Source organism: Hippichthys cyanospilos, chromosome 10 (genome assembly GCF_059441005.1).
Source record: "Hippichthys cyanospilos isolate Australia breed blue-spotted pipefish chromosome 10, RoL_Hcya_1.0, whole genome shotgun sequence".
Classification (NCBI taxonomy): domain Eukaryota; kingdom Metazoa; phylum Chordata; class Actinopteri; order Syngnathiformes; family Syngnathidae; genus Hippichthys; species Hippichthys cyanospilos.
The window spans coordinates 15006216-15031617 of NC_142378.1; the positions used below are offsets into that span (position 1 = coordinate 15006216).

Genomic DNA, 25402 nt, shown 5'->3' on the forward strand with positions numbered 1-25402 from the left:
GTTGCTGGTGCAGACCAGGAAGCAGCACAGAACGCGGGGACAGAAATTAGAGCTTCTATTAGACTCGGTGTTTTACACAGGCACGGATGCATGTACCGACTCCTGCTGCCGCTTCACGACCTCAGACACACCTGGAATTCGAATAGAAAGGACGTTTTGACCAGCGCAGCACACGCGTCAGCTGAGTGCACAGTAAGAAAGAGGATGATATTATTATTATTATTATTTTGACAACTTGTATAAAGTTTACACACACACGCAAACATACATATATATATATATATATATATATATATATATATATATATATATATATATATATATATATATATATATATATATATATATATATATATATATATATATATCTTTGTTCCATTTTTAATGGGAATTTTATTTGAACAAATATGCATCTGAAAGCATACAACTGTATTATGGAAAGACAAATGACGAACATGGACACTTATTGTTTGACAAACAAATTACTTCTTTTATTTTAAGTTTTAGGTAAAAGGGGTGGCGGAACATAATTTGACATATCATTCATGTAGGCTATCAATTAGATGAATCTTATGTTTTTGAAACAATGTTATATTAGCCTATTTAGATGTATACAAAATATGTTTTAGTGTTTTTGTTTTTTAATTTGTTTTTCAGTTATGTTAATGCTATAGTATTTTTTTAACCCTGTTGCATGATTTGTTTTCATACATTTCAAGAAAATAAAACATGTTGAGACTGCATCAAAATCTAACCTTTGCACTTGTGGGATGGTCCACTACTATAGGGCACAGATGAGTACTTCCTCACGTGCTGTACATACACTGAGGACCGTTTTACTGCATTATGGAACTGCTATAAACCACTAAAAGTGGAAGTAATTCTGATAGGAACTGGTCAATAATGTGCCCAAACGTGAAACCTAAAGTCAATGTGTTCATGCAGTATAGGTCAATAGCACATCTACACAGTTCATGCATCGGAAATGTCAATGTCACTATGCTCAAACAAAAAAAAAAGAAAACTTATCATCATCTTATGAAATTTGGTCTATGGCGTGAAAGCAAGTCAGGCTGAAAACGGCATGTGATAGTCTTCATTAGTGAGGAGCCTCCGGTGGCCACAAAGCACTAGATGAAAGGGCTGGAGGAAAACAGTACTGGTGATTGATTCTAGAAATTCCCATATGAAGCGGCTGGGCTCTTATTGGTGGCGCTTGGTTAGGTGTTTATATTTGTGACTGGAAACAGCGAGTGTAAAAGAGACAAGGGCTGAATCTAAAGTATCTCTAAGAGAGGTATCTATTGTCCTAGTTAACAGGTATAAACAGTCCCATCACTTTGCACAGTTGTATTTTGACATATTTGACATTTTTGATCTAGCTTTGTTCATGGCTGTAACACATGTCCACCCACAGTGCAAGCAAAATCATTTCCATTCAGCCATTTCTGATGTGGTAGAAAATTACATTGCTTAATTTTATGATGAGTAAATAGACAGAATGATGCAAAGTCATTTTCATGATTTAACACAAAATGCATTAATTGTTTTTGAAAATACATGTTAAAACTTGCAAATAATGGTAACAATTGAATATGGGAGTGTCTAGTGAGAGTGTTGAGCCATTTCAGGGTCTTGCATTAGGGCAACCATGAGCCATCTTGTAGTAGCCTGCCATAACCACTCCTGGGCCTATAAATTTATAGTATACTGTATTTGTAATTTAGCCTCTTTATATTATTTTATTTAAAGGGTTAGTCAAGCCCCAAAATGTCTTTATAACAGTAGAGTGTTCCATGCACTGCCAACATTCTGATTTATTTTGATATTTGTGGGATAAGAATAAAATGGCCAAATCAACCTGTTGTTTTCCATCTCACTGTGGCAGCCATTTTGTCACAGAATAAAACCAACTGAGTCTGGTCATGTGATGTTTGCAAGCTGAGCCGTGATTGGAAACAGGCAGATTTTGCTTAATTCAGAGGACAGAGTTCGAACCAAATAGTAATCAGGACACTTTGTTAAGACTATTTCCCTGTGGTGCTATACCAGACACCGAATACGGAGCAAGTAGCTAGGTCCTGGGTTGAAATCACAAATCAAACCATTCTGTACTCCTAACATAGACTAACCTAAGAAATAACACAGTCTACGATGAAAATTCAAGAGCTGTAATAAGTATTGGCAAATGAACCAGGTGCGGAAATGTAGATTAAAAAATAAAAGTACACTTCTTTATATCACAGTGGTGTCACAGTGTTTTTAGTCATTGCCACCCTTCTCAAATACAAAGTCACCATATAGCCATTGAACCCGTAGGTACCCATTGGGTACCAGAATATTACAGTTGACATGGAAACAATGGATCTAATAAAATGGAACAGTGTAAATCAGGTATTTTGATACACTGCTCAAATTTTGACAGCGAATCCACAAAAAAATAGAAAACCTATGCTACCAAACACAATTGCTTTGCTGCTTCGGTCAGAGCAAAATGAAACAGCTGAGCACTATCTGCCTCTGCCAAATAATCCACAATTTCCATTTTCAATTTGGTGAGGACTTGATTTCAGTGACACACATAAGGCTCAGAATTTAAAACTCATTGGTCACCACGTTGGAGGGGTGGCTGTGAAACCCCTGCGGACAGCTGCTCCCTTTACTTGGTCATGCACAGCTGCAAAATTAAAACGCTAATCAGATCACATTTTAAAATGCCTGCACCCATCTGTTTCTCTCCTGGGGAAAATGTAATTTTATTCCCAATAGGCATTATTTTTTTAAATGCCTCCTCTTGTGGGTTCAGAGGTAAAAAGTGGCATATTGGATAATTGTGACAAAACCCGGAGAGAAGTATTGTTGACAAACATGCAAAAAAAACCCAAAAACTGCCAATATTCTTGAAATATTGCTCCAAAATCATTAAAAAGGAAGCTTCCTCGGACTGCTTGGGCGTGTCCACTGAAGCGTTCGCCTGTTAGTCAATGCGCTAAAGTGTCTTGTCACCTGCAGGCTGAAAAATATGTTTAATACACAGTTAATTTTTCCTGATGTGTTCTTATAATATGGGGATCATCACACAGCAACACCAAACAAGGAGCACGAGAGGTCGAGATAACTTTACATAAAGGGTCTTTATTGTGGGGTGTGGAGGATTGGATGGACTCAACGCTGGTCACGAGACCACTAGCCCACTAGCCCACTGGCCCACTCAACTAATAGCTGCTAACTTACAGGATGCCGGCTATTGTTCTCTTTGCTTTGTGGTCATGTTGTGTTTCTTTGTTCTTTGTTGTCATGGGTGAGTTACACTGTGTCACGCCGTTATGATGTCACGCTATTTACATAGCTGATGCGGATATTGCAGCAAAGGCTGCAGTAAGACACAAGTCAGCTCCCAGTTTACTGCTCCGAAGCTTTGTGGAAATGAGACGAAAGATGTCTGGAAGTGGGTGTGAAGAAGAGCTGAGTTACAGTAGATTAAAGAAATACCTCACTAGGCAAGGCCACACTACTGCTTATGAAGGAGAAAGCTAGATTTATATATTTTTTTTAAAAAGTGACTTTTTTTGTACCTAACAGATTGTGAGTGTTTTCTCGTTAATCATGTTTGATTACCACGATACTAGAATGCTGCAGGAAAAACAATGTAATGCAACACTAAAATTGCCGTAGCACACTGTGTGTGTTTTATGTGCGTGTATAATGCCAAAAGGGCTTTGCGTCATGCTGAATTACCTTCAAGCACAGGAAGACAGGTCTCTCCTTGCAATAGCACAACTCCTCAACAGGCAGGAGAGATAAGAAGTTAGCGAGATGAGGAGCACTGCTGGTGCAACAGAGGGGGTAAGGAGTAACGCTGAAAGAAGAATGAAAGGTGTGGAGGGCGGACAAGATAAGCACAGGAAACAAATGAAGATGAGAATGTGTGGAGGTCTTGGACTGATTGAGGTGATGCTCTGCTATAAACTGAAACATGAGCTCATGCAGAAAAAGTGGAATTAAACCATTTTATAGGGGCCAGGGAGTACGCGGGAGCATGAAATAGGATGGATCTGTTTAAAGCCTCCATTGACATCCATGATAACGGACTTCATGTTTACATCCAGAAGCTTTTTAACACGGCATGGCTCTGATGCATGAGGATGTCATGCATCTCCAGTCAGCATGCAGCTAATCTAATGTTTGACAATAAGCACTACACATTACAAGCAAATGTTAGTTTTGTTGTTTAATTAATTTCCTTGCTTCTGGGAAGACATTTTTCATATTTTTGAAGTCACAGGGAATGTGTGCCTATTTATCCAGAATAACACAGAAAATAGCATAAAATGAGGGGGTCATGACTTACCATTTGTAAGAATATATTCCAGAGAGTTTAATCAGGTCCGTCTAGTTTTTCCTCACCAAACATTGAAGAATTGTACTTCAATTTGTGCACTTGGAAAAGGACCTTCTACATACTGTTCTCACTGAAATAAAAACGTCGACTCGTCCAAAAAGTCTTAATAATAATTTAGATTACATCATTCACACATTGTGTCATAATCAACGATATTCATCACAGTTTAAAAATTCCACACAGCTGATACTGTATGGAAACTTGAAAGTGTCAAAATTCAATACGTAAAAACAACACTTTTGAAAAACCGTCATACAATTTTGAAAAATAACGTGACTGTTAAATATGAAATATATTTTATAATGGTTATTTTAAAAATGTCATACTTTTTGAAAAATCTTAAAAATAAATAAATAAATGAATTTCCAGTGGAAGAGTGGCTAGCGCGTCCACCTCACAGTTATGGGTTCTGAGTTGAAATTCCAGCTGGCTCTGGCCTTCTTGTGTGGAGTTTGCATGTTCTCCCCAAGCCCATGTGGGTTCTCTCCAGGCACTCGGGCTTCCTCCCACACTCCAAAAACATGCATGGCAGGTGTATAGGACACACTTAAATTGTCCTTAGGTGTGATTGGGTGCGTGAATGGCTGTTCGTCCCTCTGTGGCCTGTGATTAGCTGACAACCATTTCAGGGTGTCCCCTGCCTACTGCCCGAAATCAGCTGGGATAAGCACCAGCAAGCCTGCGACCCTTGTTAGGATAAGCAGCTTTATAAAATGGATGGAAAAAATGTCCAAGATTTTTTAAAAAGAAAAAAAAAAGATTTTTTTTTTACATAGTACATTAAATGCTTATTCCATAATTTCCTTTTCAACAATGGCCTTTTTATTGCATACTGTTATTTTGCAGGGGAATAACTTGTCTTGTCAATCAAATCACATGAGGTGAAGTCAGTTAAGTGATTGGCTGACCTCTTTGCACAGACATGAGCAGCAACACTTGCAGTATCAATTCAAGCGTGGAGAGTTACCAATAATGATGAAAATGGCTGCGGGAGAGAAGGCAGTTTCAGAGTTACTTGTGAAGTTGTAAAACTTTGGATTGTAAGATTGGGCCTCAGCCTGAGAGAGGATAGCAGCAGTAGGATAGTTTTGATGAGGTGGTTTCTGGAGGTTCACTCAACATTCAAGAATCCATGCTAACCAAATGCTAATGCTGACACTCAAAGGTCCAACCCACTAACTTTGATTGACAGTCCAAGCTATTCTTTGGAAAAAACGCTATTATGAAATAAAAAGGCCATTGTGGAAAAGGCCAGAGAAGTCATTGTGCTGAAAAATGCCATTCTATAATAAAAAGACCATTGCGGAAAGAAAGATAAAATTAAAGGACCGAGGTCATGGCATTTTTTTTCCACTTTCCAGAGTGAGATATATGCATATAAATTACATTTGACACATTGGCAATTTATTGTCTTTTAAAATATGAGTTGGTACTGATATTTCTAACCAGAAAGTGAAATGTCTGATTGGGTTTAAGTGCTAATCCTCACGAGGATTGCAACACGCTGGAGTCTATCCCAGTGGTGTGAATGAAGGAGTCAAAACTGCATTTTTACTGAAATTAAAATTTGAAACAACATCAAGAGACTGCCACTCTACATTCCTTCTATCAAATTGGTCCCCATGGGGAGAAAAAAACAACAACTAAAAAAACAGTCTTTTTTTTAAATGGATAAAACCACATATTTTCTATGAAAAAGTTTCATTTTTTCAAAATAATCATGAATTAAATATGTTCCATTCTAGTATCACCTTGTTTTACAATATATTGGCAGATTAAATACATTTTTGTTAGTCATCAAAATTTTATTCATTTCAAAATGTTTTTTATGTAATTTTAACACTTTTGGGCTTCCATCCTGTTCATCACAGAAATAATGCACAAAAAGGACGATCCAGCAAATTTGTCCTTATTTTGGCTCAACTCCGCTCTCCGAAAAGTAAGCTGACCGCAACTATCTTGGGAAACCATCTTTAGAATCACAATTCTGGAAACTAGGTGGATATGTTTTGGTAAGATGGACCACTTGTTACTTGTTGTTACTAAACTATGACCTGCTTAACTATTGAGTTGGTAACTATTGGGTTCATTTTCTTTCTTGGAACCCAGGTTAACCCAACAGTTAAGTAAGTCATGTTATCTGATTCTGTACAGTACAGTACATGCCAAAGGCAATGTTTCAACAGCAAGACAATTAGAGATGTTAGTGGGTACCATAGAGTGGAAAAGGGGCTTTAAATTCTTCCTAAGAGTTGATATGACCGGAGTTACTTTCTTGCACCTTGTGGCCGGATGGCAGCCTCTGCTGTGCCTTGTGATTGTTGTTCGAAAAATAGAGAAATAAATAAAAAAAAGCAGTAGCCAGTCTCATTGAAAAGCCCAGGAAGGACACCAAAATCCCAGCACTGTCCTGAGTCAGGATCTTCAAACAGCCGTTATCCTTCCATGCCACACAAGCTCTCTCTCCACTCCCTGTAGCACTTGGCACCAGTGTCCATCACATAGACAGATGGAGCCAACCCTGACCCCTCGCCTAGCCTGCAGGGACGCCAAGAGAATCAATGCCTGACTAGAGGAGATGAGGCTGTGTGAGTGTAAAAAAAAGGGGAAGCAGAAAGAAACCGAGGAGTGTATTGCTTTGCCACCACAGTAACACATCACCTGGGCTCCCGTGCACTCCCCTTCAGCCCAGTTCCAGGCCCTATGATGAAACATACAGAGCAGGAGATTCTTTTCCCTCCAAAACTATTGGAAGTATTTTTCTGTATTTGGCAATATGTAGAATATGAGTCGAGAATGTGAACATTGACAGCATTCTAAATATAGAGGGAACGTTTGAGTCAAGTATCACAAGATGGGTTTAATGCCAAAAAAGACATCTGTTCTCAAGGTGACAAAGTGTGCTCGGCTTCTGTAATTGTCCTCTCACCTCCGAGTAAAGAACAATATGTTCTTTCCTGTTAGAAAAAACTAAATGAAACATTATTTTTCCTGTTTATATAAAACAGCATCCTTATTTTCCATATTTTTTAATCTCTTTGCGTTAATGCTCCACATCAGCAGATTTAACAAAATGAGTCTACTGTACTTCTTTTAGTGCCTCTGGGTATTCCTGTTACCATTTAACCTATTTTGCTGACCGCTAATCTGATTAGCATATTGCCAGACAGCCAATCTTGAAGGAACAAAGAATCAACAATAATATAAGACACTAATGGCCATTGGGATGAATTCAGGGGCAACATAACAGGAGGGAATACTGAAGTTCTAAAGCCAGGTAATTGGATTGCAGTATGGTGGTATTTATTTATTTTTTATGTATGTATGTTTTAATGCTCCTCTTATGGCCTTGTAAGGCTAAGCACTTCCAAGAGGCAGACAATGAGAGATACAAATTGGGATTTATGTTTGAGGTTTATGATTATCCTTTCAGTTTTTCATCATAACTCTACAGTAAAGTCATTTGCATAACAAAGGATGTTTAGACTGTCAGCAGCTTCCCAGTCATTTCATTTTCTGCTGCTAACCCGAGTGTCCAGGCTAACAATTCCCGTCACAAAGAAACTCATTTTGAATATTTGTCATGAATAGCATCAGATTTAAACGAAAATCTCCATGTTCAATCGTCACTTTTCAATGAATAACTTATTTCTTTTCCTGCGAGCTTCCATCCTCCCATTAACTTTTTATTGACCTAACATTATTGCTGCTTGTTTCTTGTTGCATCTTGCTGTTATATTCCAGGTGCTAATGGGGTTAGAACCTTCAATATAAAAATAGAAAATATGTATGTTTGGATAGGTTGCTGGTTTATTTTTTTCAGACTCTATGAAATGCTTAGATGTTCTGAGGTCATAACATTGTGACAATTCAATGTCAGTGTGCTTGAGTTGTTATGGTTTCCACTTTTTTCATTATATAGTGACTATCTTGAGTGCCTTCTTTGTATTTTTTGTTAGTTGTCCCCACTCGCTATTGCAATGGCCACGGGGATCAGACATCTAATGGTCCAATTTGGATTAGCATCATCCATCTTTCCCGCATGACCTGCATGCAATAGATGAAGACCTCCTGTACACCCCTGAATTTGGTTATTTAGCAAGATACCCTATTTTACCCTGTTAAACAGATGTACAGTACAGCAAAAATAATTATTTGTCCATCCCAGAATTCGACTGGTTAAAGCACCATTTCATTTTGATAATATTGTTAATATTAAGGAATGAAGGAAATGTCAATTGAAATCAAAAACAGTAGTTGCAAATCCTTCTCTGCTGGCCCCAAAGCTCAAAAGCAATGACCCCAAAATATATTCTCTATGAGATTATTTTGATTTATTTGTATAATCGATTCCACAGGTGTCAAACTCAAAGCCTCGAGGGCCAGTATCCTGCATGTTTTGGAACCCGCTCTCTCAAAAACATCTGACTCAAATGATCGTGATCATTTTTAAACTCCTCCAGAGCTTGCTAATAAGCTAATCATTTGGTGTGTTGGTGAGAAAAAAACTGGCAAACATGCAGGATAGTGGCCCTTGAAGGCTGGAGTTCGACACCTATGTGTATGTGTTAGGTCCTCGAGGGCTGGATCCTTTCGAGGTTTCTCTCCCCAAAACACTTGATTCAAATGAGTAGCTCATCAGTAAGCTTTGCAGGAGCTTGAGAATCATCCTAATCATGTGAATCGGGTGTGTTTGGGAAACACATTTTAAAAGCGTACGGGATAGCGGCCCTCGTGGACTGAACTTTGACACGTAGGCATCAAGTACATCACTAGGCAAGGTACATCAAGAGTGCCCAAATCCAGTCCTTGAGAGCCCCTATCCAGCCTGTTTCAATCATGGTTACTTGAGTCAGGTGTATCGGTTGGGGGTTACATGAAATATATATATGTGCAGCAAGGAATTTTTAGATGATTATCATGACACAACTTCTTAGTCATATAGTGTGTTTGCTTTGATGACTTGCCCTGCAGGAACTCTAATCTATGAATAGTTAAAATCATATAAAATAGAACAAATTCTTGTTGAAATGTAATGGAGTGGGGAACAACCCTAAAAAAAAGGCTGCTAAGAATTCTACAGGAATTTCCACAAAACAAAATTAAAACAACAAAAAACATTGTAAAATGTGGACAAATCTAAATGAAATCTGATTTATATGAATCCTTGTGTGCCAAATCAGTATGTGCCAACAAGTATGTGGAGCTCAACCTTATTAAGAAATAGAATAAGTCCTGATTGATGGCTCAATTACCTACAGCCTGGTGCTGTATAGTCGAGGTTGATGAATATGACATGAACAAACCTGACTCAATGATGTGGTTTTCTAGCGGCACCTGACACTGTGCTCAGACCAGTTGGGATTAATTCCACGTAGCCTTAAAACCAATGCACAATAAAAGAAAATCTTCCTGTGTGCTCTTAGTGTGTGAATCAGGGGATTAAGCGCTCCCACTGGCCCATATTCATTCATATCGTTTTGTTTTAATACGGCGGCATAATGCAATCACATTTGAGAGGTTGAACTGTTATAGGAGTCTTTCACAAACATCCGGTACATGCAGCAACTAAAGACTCAAATTTGTCGAGAGGTTTGAATGTGAGTGTGAATAGGTGGCCCATTTATGCCCTGCGATTAGCATGTAACAAGCGCACTCTATCTTATGCCCACAGTCTGCTAGGACAGGCTACAGCAAACCCCAAATGAAGAGGATAAGGGTAGTAGAAAATGATGGAAAAAGATGGATCTTGATACACAGTACAACATGTGCAACTTGCAACACTTACTCATCAGGCACAGCATGTGAATTGCTATCCCACTTTTCTACTGAAATTACCTTTCTTGTCATGTCACACCCTGCCCACTTCCTATGTCGCTGCTATCTCTGTACAAGGTGAACAATGTTGATATTAACAAACAAAGTCACCATGAATCCACAGGATATCCAAATCACAGAATTCAATTTTAATGTTAAAATCATGAATCACATTACCCCTAAAATCATCTCAAATGAGTTGATATGCTTGTATGGATACAGGGTGTTAAGATTTGATTTTGCTGAATTGTGTTTTCATCCACAGAATGGGAGGACACGTGTAACTTCTGTCAGCTTTTGTTGGGATGTGTGAGCTTGTGCCACACATTGCTGACTTTGATAGAAATGAAGCTGCTTCCAGGCTTTTAAAAGCAAGCTGCTGACAGCCGTAACCTTGAGGATGTTCGTTAGCGTGTGTGCATGCTCTAAAGCTTTACACTCACTCTCCAATGGGATCTGTGATCATGTTTGAAACCATGGGAGGTAAATGATACTGTGGCATGATTGAAAGAAATGAGCATCACAGAGAGCCAGGAATGGTTGAAAAACTGTTGTTTTAATGTTGGCCCATTGATGTACATTTTAGTAATCTTCAAATAAAAGTCAATACAGTGATAACAGGACAGGCTGATAAGGGGTAAGGGTTAGTGTTAGGGGCTGTGGACAGAGTTAGCGTCTGCTCACCATGCACTGTGTGTTGTAAAATAAAACAATGTTTGTGCCAAAAAGGGACGTGTTCAACCTCCGGTTTACAGTTACGATATCACTTGATAGGCAAAAAAAGGCAAGCAAGCTTTCATTAGAAACATTTCTAACATTCCATTTACGTATGTACAATGCCTGTATATTATTTTGTGTGTGTGTGTGTGTGTGTGTGTGTTTAGTTGTTGCCGGTCCCTCTGCAATAGTTTGTGAATTCTGAATGCTATAAACATCCATGAACGCAATATGCTGAAGACTATATTGCTGTTTATACAGCACAGAAAACCATTATAGACTTTTACAGTAGATATGACAATTGAATTGACTACTATGACTTTCATGGCTGTTGCACGGCTCTCATTTTAAATACCGATAAATCATAAGTATCAGAAGTGAATATGTTTTAATATGCATGTAGCTTGTTTTGTTCAAATGCACACGAAATGATGGAATCTTGTGTGTGTCTGTGTGTGTGTGTGTGTGTGTGTGCGTGTGTGTGTGTACGTTCTCGAGTCAGCTGATGTTGCAGTGTGTGCGTAGCAAACTCAATTTAGCATAGACATAATTAAACCAAAAATGTTGTTTTTAAAAACAAGCAAATTGTTTAGTTGTAAATAGAAGGTAACTCTGCACATTCAAAATTAATTGGATGCATTTTTAATGTCGCAAATGTGCGCCGACTCTCAATGAGCCTTTTATCAAATTTCGACTTGATTAAAGCGAAGCAAAAATGTCATCCTGTAGAAGTTTACAAATACATGCAACTCTGAGTTACTTTTCCAACGGTTTGCACAAATAAGATCATTTGATGTCTCAGAATACCTTCAACCAAAGGGTTAGAATGTCAATATATAAAACCAGTCTGCATTTTCTTTTAGGTGATGCCTGCTGCCTGATGAACATTTCTATTCCAGCACGTATGAAGGTGAACGTGGATCCATTCTTTTCTCCGTCTTGGTCAAAGGGACCTGAATTGACTCTCAAGGTCTGCTGTGGCTAGAACAACAATACTCTGGCAAGTGCTCTTATACATACACAGCACTGCATCCGATTATCATGGAAAAGCCTCACATGACCTAGGAGACCTCCAATTTAACATCCGAAGTGACCTTCCGCTAAAACACCTGGACTTGCAACTCCCAGCGGCTATAGCTGTCAGTGAAGGTGACATGGCTTGAAAGGATTCTTAAGTGGATTCTTTTTCCTCTGTGGTGGTGGCGGCCTTATTCATCAGACTGGGAGTTACATCAGAATGCCTGAACTGGACGAGGTTCCCCCCCTGAGGGGTCCTGAAATGGGTCTCCATGGTCCGGCTGACCCAATTCAAATTCAGCACGGCATCCTCGAGGAACAAGTGGAGCTGTGGTGGTTCCGAGAACCAGGAAAGTCTCTGCTGTGCTATACCATCGCTGTATTTCTGATCGTGGGCTGCGGGCTGGGAGGTGTTGGCCTCCTCTCCACCACCACCAGCGTCTCAAGCGAATGGCGTCTGGGTGCCGGCACGGCCCTTTGCCTGCTCGCCTTGGGGGTTTTGCTCAAACAACTGCTCAGCTCGGCCGTACAGGACATGAATTGCATTCGAAGCCGACAGCAGATTGACATGCTAAAAAGTGGAGGATTGTCAGATTTCCTTGTGGTTTTCATCGCCGGGATGTCCCTGCTCATTTGTGGAGGGGTTCTACTGCATGTGGCCCTAGTGAACCATATGCCCAAACCTGGCCAAGCACTTAATGATATGTACATATCCGGTGTGGTGTTGCTGACTGGAGGAGGGGCTGCTGTTCTTGGCGTTGGAATTTACTCTCTTGTGGTCATCCTGCTGGAGAGAACGCGGCATGGGCGAAGGTTCGCGGACAGGATTTTGAATATCTTCACCATCTCTGGACACATGGACCACAGGGCTCGTCGAGAAACTACCTCCAGCCTGGCTAATCTAATATGAAATTAAACAACATGATTGCTGCCTCTTCTGGGCTTCAGCTAATTCCTGCGACTGAAACTGACTTCCAATCTTTTCCGGAAACGGAAATGGCATGAAGATGATACATCTTTTCCAAATTTACATTTTGCTTCTTTGCTGTCAGAAGCGAAACTAAACTTTTGCAAAAACAATGATATCTACAGTATATAAGACAAATCACAATGAAAAGAGAAAAGACTTACACACTGACTGTTCCCCTGTAATTTGGACACATGCAACAAGTACAAAGCTGTGTAATGCTGCCGTTAAAAATTCCAATAAGCACATTCTGATAAAACTTTAAAATATTATTTCTGGGAAAAAAAAAAAAAAACATGCCAAACTGCACTGTGGTCATTTGGCATAGAGTGTTACTGTGCATCAACAACAACTGGAAATCAATGCGAGTATGTCGACATTTAAAGGTAAGGGAGCAAAGATTGAAACGTCTTTAGACCTTCACAACCTCTTTAATCCATGGCATGACTGGTCATTACAAAGTCATTAGATAGTATACAGCAGTTTGATCACTAAATACAATCCTGAATCTCTTCTTTGCGGTTTGAATCACACGCCCTCGCACCTTTGGAGATTCCAGAACTGCGACATCATAGCTAGATGCCTTGCAAGTAGGATTTTGCCGCTGTTTCAGTACATTAGCACCCTCTGTTGGTGAATTTCTTGAGTCTTTTTTGTCAGCTCCTGTGTGTCAAAATCTCCTCAAATTAAAGAAATGCTGCTCGCCATTATATCTTCCATGTAGCGCATGAAATATTGTGCAAAATATCAATGGCGTATTCTAATGGCACTTTGGTACCCCTAGTGGTAGACAGAGTTACTACACCTGCAATGTCACACGCGATTGGGGACAGTCAAATTGTGTCCTATAACCTAGTTTTTAACCCTCTTACTTCCTAAACGTCTAACTACTGTCCACATTTTCCTGCATCCTACATGTTTTCCAAATCTTGGCAACACTCCTGATTCAAAAGTTCGGATCATTATGAAGCTATTGTAAAGCTCCCTGATTACCTCACCTGTTGAATCAGGTGTGTTGCAAAGAAAAACCTGGAAAACACATGCAGGACTCAGGCCCTTGTGGACTAGACTGTGACGGTTCAGGGATAAGAAGGTTAAGCTGCAGTGTTTGCCTTAGGCTTATTTGAGTGTTATCTTCAGATAACTGGCGCACCGAACGCAAATATGAGCAGTATGATCACATTCTTCCACAGTGAAACCCCAACCTGAGTTTAAAACTCTACTATGAAACCTTAACAGTATTTTGAAATCTTAACTTGAGTTTGAAACAAGAACCTGAGTCTGAAACCCCCCTGATCCTCATTTAAAAGATTAATTTGAAACCCTGTGTGGTTGTTTCTTCCACATCCCCATAAATCCTCAATGCGCAGTGTGAATGGTTCTCATAAAGACAGTTCATATATCTTGTAATAATTAATTTGCTACAACAATGGCACTGGATCTCTTCAGATTGTGCAAGTGTTTCTGATGTGATTGGTTGACTTCTCGCCTAAAAAACCTTTGAAGGCATCCCTCACTTTTATGCACAGTGTAGTTTTTGTGTGTGTGTATTAGAGTCTTTAAAGCCTCCTTTATCAGTCTGTGCATATGCCGCTGAGACACAAAAGGCGCCACACAGTGAGCTATTGTTATGGTGAGGACAAAAAAAAAAAGAGATCCAGTGCATAAGGCGGCGGCCTGCAGTGGCTGGCACAGGTTAGCACCAAGCTCTTTGTCACACACACAGCACACAAAGGTCAAAAGTTGGCCTCAGTCAGTTTTATTGGCCCAAGGCAAACAAAAATATGAAAAGACAAACCAGTCACAATCCACCAAAATTCAAGAAATGCACATTTAATTGACTTTTATTTTAAAGCTTTTGATTCCTAAGCTTCAACATTGGAATGGAGTGTTAAAAAGGAGGTGGTAGGCGAGAGTGGCTGATGGGTTCAGCTCCTATTCGATGAAGGAGTGAGTGAATGATCATCTGGATATTTGCCTTGCGGCCACTCAAAGCCATAGGTTTTTTGCCAGCTCCTGCTCCCTGTGACCCTGACCAGAACTAAAGCACTAAAGAAAATGTATAGGTGTATAGTTGATGTCCACAGTCATATTAGATTTGTGCTCCAAAAATAACCTCTGATCTTTTAACTACTGCTGAAAATTGAGATTGAACCCAGGAGAATGTAAGATGTTCAATCTAATGCTCTCCCCAAAGAGCTATTTCAGCTTCCTCACACATATGCTCCACAAATTTCATTGTTCACAAAGAGTACAACATTAGGCAGTCACTTTTTGTATTGTTTTGACATTTCCAAAATGTGCTGCGCAACACTAGTGATCCCTGAAGTTAATGGCAATGAAGAGGACAGGTGTGTGGCACCTCATGAAAAGTTTAAAACTTATAGCAATGAAGTAGCTATTAAATGTAATAAACCCTGAAAAAACTACCATACACAATTGTTAACAAGACTAAAATATTAGTCTTGCCTAAGATTGAGCTGCAGTAGCTCAACTGTGCTACTAGCATGTTCCAGTTATACTTATTTCACTTTTTCTTCCGTCTTCATCTTTGTAAGGTGTGAATGTTTACCGGTATGTGATCAACTACATTTTGTTCAACACAAGCACATGCCTTGTGTATTATATTGTATGTATATTGTATTATACTGTACATCACAACAAAAACTCCCACTTGGGGGTAGGGGGTTGTTTGTGATGTCTTTATAGTTATTTGTGACACGCTTCATAATAAAGGTTTGCCATTTACACCAGATAGTCAACAATCCAATCTGGCAGGTTAGATGTTTCATCTGTAATTGTTTTGTGTGGGCACCTCAGAAATCACTGATAGTGAAAAACTATCAGTATTTACTATATCAAAAGCAACATTACCACCAAGAAACAAATCTATTAATAATTTATTTTTGACGTTGTTGGTGGAACGTTTCAGGGAGATGAAAATGCCTGCAGCAATTGCTACTTTTATTTTTGACAATTTACGCTATTGGCTGAAACAAGGGAAATATGTTCAAACAATATTTTATTTAAAAAATGTATGTAATTGTTCATATGGTAATAAGTGACTCATAAATGAACCTTTGACAGAAATGATATGTTTGGAAGCAAACTAAGATTCAGCTGACTGGTCAAGATTTTTTGTATTAAACATGTTCAGATTCAAAAACAAATCTCTGAGCAGCTGAGCTAACGTGCGAGAGGTACAATGCGACACTGTGTACACGAGTCATCAACTGAACAATATACATTTGTACAGGCGGCTGCAAAAAAGTTATGCAATGAAAAATGCATAAATAGAGTCAAACAATCCCTTTAGGCTATGATAACATCTCTTCCCATTTTGCACAAGGAACATTTTTATGATGATTATAAACATGTAAAGATATAGCAGTTTTTGCATCCAACTCACTCTTTCAGACACTTGAAAGCTGCAAGTGGCTTTTGAGCACAAGGACAAGGTTACGGGCTCCGTGGGGCCGTCAGTGGTGTAATATTACGCTGCTCCAGTCTCAGGCAATATTGTCACTTATTAATCATTGACATGCCGGCTGGTATTAGGTTCACTTGACTGAGGATTATGTTCACAGTGCTCGGCGCGATGATACATCAACAATTTATTTAAGGCAATCAAGATAGAATACAAGGGTTTTGCTAAATATACTGCCAAGAGATTTATGCACAAAAAGTATTTTAATAACAACCAAATTATAAAATGCTCAAAGTTTCCTTGATGATGAAATAAATAATGCAAATACTTGGCAGTGTGGTCATCCACTGGCTGGCATTGATCTATTGCAGTTACTCATTAAAGCTAATGAACTGAAAGTACAAAAAAATGGAAGTCACTTGAAGTGGACTTGTGTCAAAGAAAAATGTGTTTTTGCACAAAACGAGACTGCTGTCCCACACACAGTGTAAGAAACTGAATGGGGGGTGGTTGACAGAACCATTCATCTCGTGGCATCGTCGCCCTTTAGTTTGTCCGCAGCTGGTAATCTGCCAAGAGATGTAACAGCAAAGCATTAACACATAGCTTTTGTCCCTGTCATCACTCCTGCACATCCCATCATCGGCAACATCAAATCTTTAAAAAAGATTTACACTCATATTGGCTGTAGTGTTGGCTCACTAAATCAAATACTCGATAAGTCCTCTCCTTATACAAAGGTGAAAGGAAAGGCATTGGTGACTGGTTTTTAAAAACGCTGCAATGTAATGTGAACCCGATGTGCCGAAACGTGTGTGCTGTCTAACTCTGTTATGTACATATTACATTCGCTTGATAATGTATTTCATAGATCAATTGAAACGGTGCCTCTACTGTCACATTCAAATAAAGTTGTTTTTGTAATCACATATTGTGTTAAGTCGAGTTTCATGGTTACTGAAATCGCTGTATTGTTTAATTTTCACATCTTCACACAATGAGAACAATTGCATGGGCAAAGAGTCCAACGGTTTAAGAACAATGTTTGCAAAAGAGAAATTGCAGGGAATAATGCCTGTGTACCTTTAATACCTTGAGTGGCACTGCGTTAAAAACCGCGGATTCATCACGTAAAGGTTATTGCCACGTGGGGTCAGGAACACTTCAGAAACTCAATTTGTCACCACATCTAGAAACGTAGGTTAAAAATACAAAAAAAAAGAAGGCCCTCTACCAACTCTGTTGGCTTGCCCGGATCCAAGCTCATCTGAGATGGACGAATGCCAAGTAGGCTGTGATTTGACAAGTCCACTATTTAAATTTTGCGATATGAGCTCTGCTCCATTGCCAAGCAAGCTGCGCAATACAAATTACATTCATGCAAGTGTGTCTTTGCTGAGTTGAAAAGCTATTAATGTAATCTATAATAAATGTTGGACATTAAGATTCTGTTGAGTGCTGGTGCGTAGATATGAACGCTCTTCAGCAGGTAGCTAACTGACATGTGAAGGCCATGTTAGGGCGGTAAACATTCCCATCAATGGAAATTCGCGGACATTGAAAAAAGTTATAACTTGCTCATTTCTCAAATGATTATCATGAGATAAAAATTTTTGTGAAAGCCAACGTGGGTTCTGTCAACATAAAGTCCCCCCCTCTCTTTAATGAAAAAAATGCCTATTGAAAGATGCTATCTTTAGGGCCCAAACAACATCAACCTTTTTTTTTGTGTCAGTGACACATGAAATACTACACTATCAGGTAACAATGAGCCAGAAAGCAAGAAGCCAAAACAAAACGCTTTGGAAGATCGAGAAGAGGCACGAAACAGACATGTTGAAGCTCAACAAATACTTTCTACTGGACCTTTCTACCAAAATGGACCAAAGTTATATCAGTGGTTGCATATGAAGAAGATGATGCCCGATACTACATGTAAGTTCATTCTATTATTTTAATAACTTTTACAGTGACATTTATCAGTATTTTATTTTTTGCTCATGGCGGCTCGGTGGCTGAGTCATTAACACGTCCACCTCACAGTTAAGGGACCCAAGTTCAATTCCAGTTGGCTCCGGCATTCCTGTGTGGAGTTTGCATGTTCTCCCCAAGTCCGCATGGTTCTCTCCGCTTCCTCCCACACCCCAAAACATGCATGGCAGGTGTATTGGACACACTAAATTGTCCTTAGATGTGGTTGAATGTGTGAATGGTTGTCCGTCCTTCTGTGTCCTGCGATTGGCTGAAGGCCAGTTCAGGGTGTCCCCCACCCTACTGCCCGAAGTCAGCTGGGATAGGCACCAGCAAGCCTACAACCCGTGTGAGGATGAGCGACTATAGAAAATGGAGGGATTTGCTATTTTGCTCGCGCCTTTTAAATGCAGTTTGAACCTTGGACTTACTTTGTCCTTTTTATTGTGTGATTTTTAGGACTCCAATCATTCCTGTTGGGATCCATAGCTTTTTAGTATTGTGAGTCCCAGGGACATAACAGTTTCCAGGGGTAAAATGAGCACTGTTTCACTGACGTAGCGCCAATCATAAGCTTTATTGTCTTGGAGGCTTGATTAAGCAGTGGCCTTTAGCTCACATTTTCTACTGCAACTTGAGTTAGAATATGAGTGTGAAAGACAAGATAACACAGAATGATAGCATTCATATTTGGCCAGTTTGAGGTTTCTGATTTTAGCGACAAATTGCATTATGTTTTAGACGTAGTGTGATGTCTTGTCCACCAAAGATGTGAAGATGTTAGCCACCTACATAACATAGTTATGAGTCACAAACATGATGCTGCTAAAAACAGTTCTAAAAACATTTAGTTGGCCAACATCCCAGAAGGGTTTGTTTGGATAAGTAGTAGACAACCGTTTAAAGCATTCTTACCTCCACTTTGTGTGATATAGCGGACCCAAGGCAAGGCCTGGTAACCACTCTTTTCTATTATTTTCAGGTAACGAACCTGGAAAAGACATACAAAAAAAACCCACACACCTAAATGTGAGGTGTAGTGAATTGAAGGTAATAGAAATTCTTTGCCAACACCGATTCACACCTGAATGCCAGACACAGTAAAATAGGGTATTTCAAAGTTAACAGTGATTGGTCTTTTTGCATCCAACTCATCACTTTCAACACTAGGTAGTCCGAAGTGTGCCCGCATCAGGTACTCCTTGCCACCCTTCAGACACAAAAGAAGAGGACATTGTTAATAATACACATGTTACATGATTATAATGCAACAGTGTGTGCAACGCTGTATATTTGGTGCATTCTATTAGTGATGTTGGTGCCAATTAGTGCAAGTGGAGCATGATGGGACAAGATAATGACCAAAATATTCAATCAGATTTGATTACAGAGGATGTCTGAATCCTATTTAAATCATGTCAAGACTATAAAATCATAACACTGGTTAATCATTTTCACATCAATGTTTGTGCATCCTATATTAGTGCACTACCATTGTGTTCTGTTGATTATTGATAATGGAACATATATTTTTTCCATGCAAGGTCATATTAAGTCACAATGTTTACAATGCAGACCACTGTGCAGTACAAAAAACTTAGCTAGAATTAGTAATGAGACGTTCACAAACAACCTGAGTCTTTCAAATGATTCTTCATTGTGAATGATGAGACTTCCTCCTGCCATAATGTCCTATTACAGACATTCAATGTGTGACATGAATTGTGATGTATCACTAATCCCAGTGTCTATTTTACTAGTAAAACATTGATGTTTTACAAACAACAACAACAAAAATAAAAAAGAAGAGCCAGTCTTTTGAAGGTCTCTTTTGAGTTAAAGGTTCGTGAATGAACAGCTTTCTTTAAGAGCCAAAAGTCCCATCACTACTCCAAATGCATGTAATTTATATCAAAGAATGAAAGATTGGGATGTTCTGCACTAACAGGAAAAGATTTGATGTTCCACTGCACCACATTCTTTTCAGGCAACCACTTGGCACTGCCTGTGCTGGTCTTGAACTTTGGTGAGTCGGCATCACTGGGCACTGGCACCAAAATGGACACATTGTTGGCAGTTGACCGGCTCTTAAACTGACTACGAGCCTGCAATGATAAACAGAGTGCAGCAAAGGAAAGCATGCACATAAAAAAACAAAACCCAAACCATACCGTTGCTAAGTGGATAGAAACCCTGGTAATATTTGTGATGATCATTTGTGTTTACCTTAACCTTGATCTCGACCCGGCTGTGGGAGAACTTTTCGATCACGCTCTCAATCCATATGAGTGGCTTCACCTGTCAAAGGAAAAGAAAAAGTGGACAAGGTTAAAGGGGTGAGCGCAGACCTCAACAGCATCACAACACAAATTAATCGAGGTAAATAATGTTAAAACTAGGAGGAAAAGGAGGAAAGGACACTGAGAGAGCGTCTACACGTTCTGTACACATGTACAGTTAGCTCTCCATCCATCCTTCCATTTGCTATAGCCGTTTATTCACACTTGTGTCTCGTATGATGAATAAATACCATATGAACATGTGTGCAGTGTGAATTCTCGATGTACAGGTATATGCTTTGCCATACATACATCTATATATATATATATAAATTATATATATATATCAAAATTTGAGGTGATGAATTGTAAGGCTGTAAAATAAAAAAGAAAAATCTTTCATATTGGCATTATGCAGTGTTGTGTGTGGAATTTTGATGGAAAAAACACACTTTGAAATGAGACTGTAATATAACAAAATGAATAAATAAAAGTGAATATATTTTGGATGCTCTGTATATGGGTTGAAATCATTTAGATCAGGCGTGTCCAAACTCGGTGCTCGAGGGCCGGTATCCTGCATGTTTTTAAAGTTTCTTTCCCCAGCACGCCTGATTTAAATGATCAGCTCATCAGCAAGCTCAAAAGAAACCGGATAACCATCCTGATCATTTGAATTAGCTTTGGAGGAAAAAAATGCAGGAAACAGGAAACTCGAGGACCGAGTTTACACACACCTTATTTAGGTCAACCTGTACATATATTACACACACATACAACGGTTATCCGCAAGAGGCAATGGCATGAAAAAATGTATGCTCATTGCAACAGACTATAGCAAAAGAGGCAATGCAAGACATTTGTCAAAGGCTTTGCAATTGCTTTGTGTATGCTCTTTTGTGTGGCTCCCACTTACAATTGTGTTGAGCCGGTACGACATGAGCTCGCTCTCGCCATCAGGTGGAATGAAAGAAATTGTGCGGTCATTATGGAAGCGCGACAGACGGACACACTGATGAAACTTAACGTCCTCCAGCTCCACGGATTTACTCTTGTCTCCTGAGACACACACAATATACATGATTCATAAAGAAAACCAGTGGGAGACTTGTACTCATTACAAACAAGGTCAAGGCAATCAAGCCAACACGTTGCACTCTTCACATTCGCACACACACGCCCACGCGCCCTCATGCACACAGCAGATACACTATAACTTGCCTCATCCTTAACTAATTTCACTTTACATGTATTTGGGCACGCATGTAATGAAGGTAAGGATGCTATGAAGAGCTTCTTTTGCATCTACCATCTGATTACTTTATTTAGCATTTATTTAGCTGTCAAGCAAAGCCGCCCTCACAAAAACAATTTAACAAAATGGTTAAGTATTGATGAAGTGCATATACTATACAATGTCAGAAACATTTAGTGGCATACAGAATATTGACTTGACAATATGCACATGTTTTTTTTTTCTTTTCTTTTCTAAGTGTTTGTCTAAAGCAGGGGTGTCATTTTTATGGTGGAAAAAAATGTTAAAAAGAAAGCTTGGGAACAAAAAATGGTTTTGTTTTTTCACAAAAAACTTTTAAAAGTTGAAGACAACTTGCCAGTTTGGTATTTTAGACAGAAACTTGGAAGTGAAATCAGCATTTCGCGGGCCACGTAAAATTATGTGGCGGGCCAGATCTAGCTTTTAATGTTTAATGTTTAGTTAATGTTTCAAAGATATGTAAATATAAATGGCACCAAAAGCCATAGTCGCCAGACAGCTAGCTCATGAATGCACACAAGCTCACTCAATTTTTTTAATCAATCACTTTTATGATTTGTCTTAACAAAAATTAAATAGAAAAAAAGCCAAAACAGTTCCTTTAATTTTTAATGGATAAGTGCAAATTAGTCAGTGCATTTGCCTTTCAGTAGTCACATTTTTGCCTTACTTGCCTTATGTTATTTGGGGTCACAGACTCATTTATTTTGTGAGCACAAGAATAAAATCTGAGAGCATGAGAAGACGTGTAGGGACAAAACTCATCAGATTTTGTCTATTGCAGACATTGCCTCTCTTGAGGGGACTTGAAGTGTAAGATTAATACAAGAAGCTGTTAAAAAGTGACCTCTTAATAGTGGCGCTCATATTCTGCTGGAAAATCAGCGCTTTCCCTGCAGTGGTTGATGCTTGTTGGTGCTGAGTGGCCGATATTTGCTGAAACAACTATGGGCCAGTGGGCCTCAGTTAAATCCCCCAATTCAACGTCAGCTAAAATGTGCTCCATCTATTCTCAATGATGAATTTGTATTATTTCTCTGACAACAATGTTTACATGTGCTGTAAAAAGGCTTAAGGTGCTGCATGCTTGTTTCGCTTTTTAAATGCATCCTGTTTTTATGCAATGCCACCGTTAGAATGAGGAATTTGGAGCTGCTCTTTAAATAAATGCAAATCAGGGCAACACATTTTGAATCAACGTTTCTCCTTTTGTGTTCCATTCGTTTTGTCTGTTACTGCCTCGCAAAGGGATAGAGCATCCTGGCAAAGGTAAGGAGTAGAGGTCATCTGAGACATGTTCTGTCACTGCTCGGACCTGAGGGGCAATAACAAGAGACAAGTCTGTGCTTGTGCGCACAAGCTAGGGGAAGAAGATGTCACAGTGTCCCTTGTGGTCCTGCTTTCTACCTCCTCCCACTTGGTCTGGTGTCTGCATTAAAAATACAGACCAACAACAAAATAACCATGAAAAAACACAGTGTCCTTTAGAGATAGGTCGTGGGTAATTTTACTGCATATTTGCTCACACTGACTCCAATCACAATTAAAATATATTGAGTTGAACACGGCAGAATAAAGTTCTCTGATCCAAGTAAAGAACCTGCTTTGTGTGAGTAATGTTTCTAAAACGAATGTAATTTGACTAATGTGTACTGTCAGTGCAAGTACATATTTCAAAAAATACTTGTAGAATGAAGTGACTCAGCTTTCTGTCTTCAGACAATGTCCACAAGAGGGCAGTGTTAAATGGTGTAAAATGTGAACAGGTTCTGCCAAACTACTCGTATGTAAAATCCAAATGCAGCTTATTTTAACGTTGTTTTTTATGTCTGGTCTTTTTTTCCATTTAAAATGTTTGTACAATTTAGTCGATAGCAAAACACATTGTAGGAGGGGGTTCGTGGTTGATATAATCCAAAACTTTCTCTTTTTGCAAACATGAATAAAACAAAAACAAAAAACATGACACTACATCAAACTACTTTAAGCCTTGACAATATTCAGCGTCATTTACACGGCCGCACAGAAATAAAAAATGCCATTAATGGTGCTTTTTTGCAATATCATAAGCATTCTAACTTTTGCACTTAAAAGGAAGGAAAACTACTGATGATCCTGGTTGACAAACACTGACAACCATAGACCTGTTCTAAGAAACTGACATTCAAGGGCTGTTACTTACTGCCTGTGATTTCAAACAGCACTTTGTCATTGAGACCCAGTCTGAGTTCAGGCATCCCTGAAAGGACCACTTTCAGCTTAATGCAGCCTACTATTTCACTTCGCAGGACACTGCCAGTGGCATTCACCTGTAAAATAATAAACAGATTATAAGCAATTACATGTGCATTCAAAATTGTAACAGCAGCATTTCACAGTCAACTTTTCACTACACGTAAAATGAGAGAAAGACAACACATGTTAATTAAATAAAAATCTGGAAAAGTGATCTGTACATTAAAAAAATAATGTGTCCGTAGTGTCAATCCCTTTTGTTACAGGAGTGACAAATTCAAATCCAGAAATATGTGGTATGTACAAAATCCAACATCTCATCTTATTTGACATCTCATTTAGTGTTTTGAGTTGACGGTCTTTGGCCGTGTGACCAGTTCAGTATAAGAGTTGATTCTTTAGTTAAAAAATGTTTAGAGTTGTCATGGTTATTTGGTTTCTCCAAGTAAGTCTTGGCCAACCTCAGCCTGGCTCTCTGATCAGTCTGTGTCAGCTGTGGTGTCCTCCGGGGTCTTCCATCATAGTGTCCCTTTTCATTCAAATGGTGTTGGATAGTGCAAAGTGATGCCACTCAATCCTGTGTCTGCAGGTGAGCTTGAATTTGCCTCTATTTCTTTGCCTGAATTCAATTACGTACAAATTAAAGGCGTTTGATATGTGTGGCATATAATTATTTCTTGCAACATTATTGATAAGATGCCAATAACCGCCTCCAGTCCAGATTTTGAGCTCTTTGTAGAAGCACCGATTTTGGCGTTTTTCTCCTCATTTTTGTTGTTTTTGTAGTTGTTTGAGGCTGTCGTTGATTCAATTCAAACAAATGAATTAAAAATGTGTGATTGCGCTAATGGAAGAAGTGGTGCCTGACAGAAGCAAAGAGGTGGCAATATTTTTGACAATGACTTCATAAGGCTCACAATCCGAAGCATAATCCTTTGTGCTGGCTTTACTTTGGACTTGTGAAGTGACACTGTGCATTGGCGTCCCATCTCTTATACCATTGGACAAGAAGCAGTGAGTAATATACAGAAGATAGAAAAGCTTCTCGCATGAGCTATTTCTTACCATGCCTTGACTGGATAACTGCCACATGAGTCAATTGGTAGAATGAGTAATATTTTAAAGAATTCTGGTCTATGTAATGTTCTACTTGTGACACTATCATTAAACTTCATGTTTAAAGGGATAGTGTGTAAGATTTAGGCCGCTTTTCATTACAGACAGCAGGGAGTGCTGCAGGTGTTGCCTTTAACATTGTCCATAGTTATAACAAACATGGCCGCCTCCGGAGAAG

The 25402-nt window shown here is 39.1% G+C and overlaps 2 protein-coding genes across 2 annotated transcripts in view; one reads left to right on the forward strand and one right to left on the reverse strand.

Moving 5' to 3' along the window:
* tmem125a (transmembrane protein 125a) lies at positions 1-17276 on the forward strand. The gene is made up of 2 exons (XM_088425620.1): positions 1-192; positions 11800-17276. Exon 2 carries the CDS (start codon positions 12174-12176, stop codon positions 12861-12863), a length of 690 nt encoding a protein of 229 aa, XP_088281746.1. The 5' UTR covers positions 1-192; positions 11800-12173; the 3' UTR covers positions 12864-17276.
* ap1m3 (adaptor related protein complex 1 subunit mu 3) overlaps positions 16520-25402 on the reverse strand; it is a 22178-nt gene continuing 13295 nt past the window's right edge. Inside the window, exons 6-12 of the mRNA XM_088425619.1 lie at positions 24056-24182; positions 21514-21656; positions 20545-20616; positions 20265-20423; positions 19403-19528; positions 19234-19309; positions 16520-16916 (exon numbers count right to left, since the gene is read on the reverse strand). Coding sequence (XP_088281745.1) covers positions 16894-16916; positions 19234-19309; positions 19403-19528; positions 20265-20423; positions 20545-20616; positions 21514-21656; positions 24056-24182 — 726 coding nt within the window. The 3' untranslated portion in view covers positions 16520-16893. The remainder of the gene's footprint in view (positions 16917-19233; positions 19310-19402; positions 19529-20264; positions 20424-20544; positions 20617-21513; positions 21657-24055; positions 24183-25402) is intronic.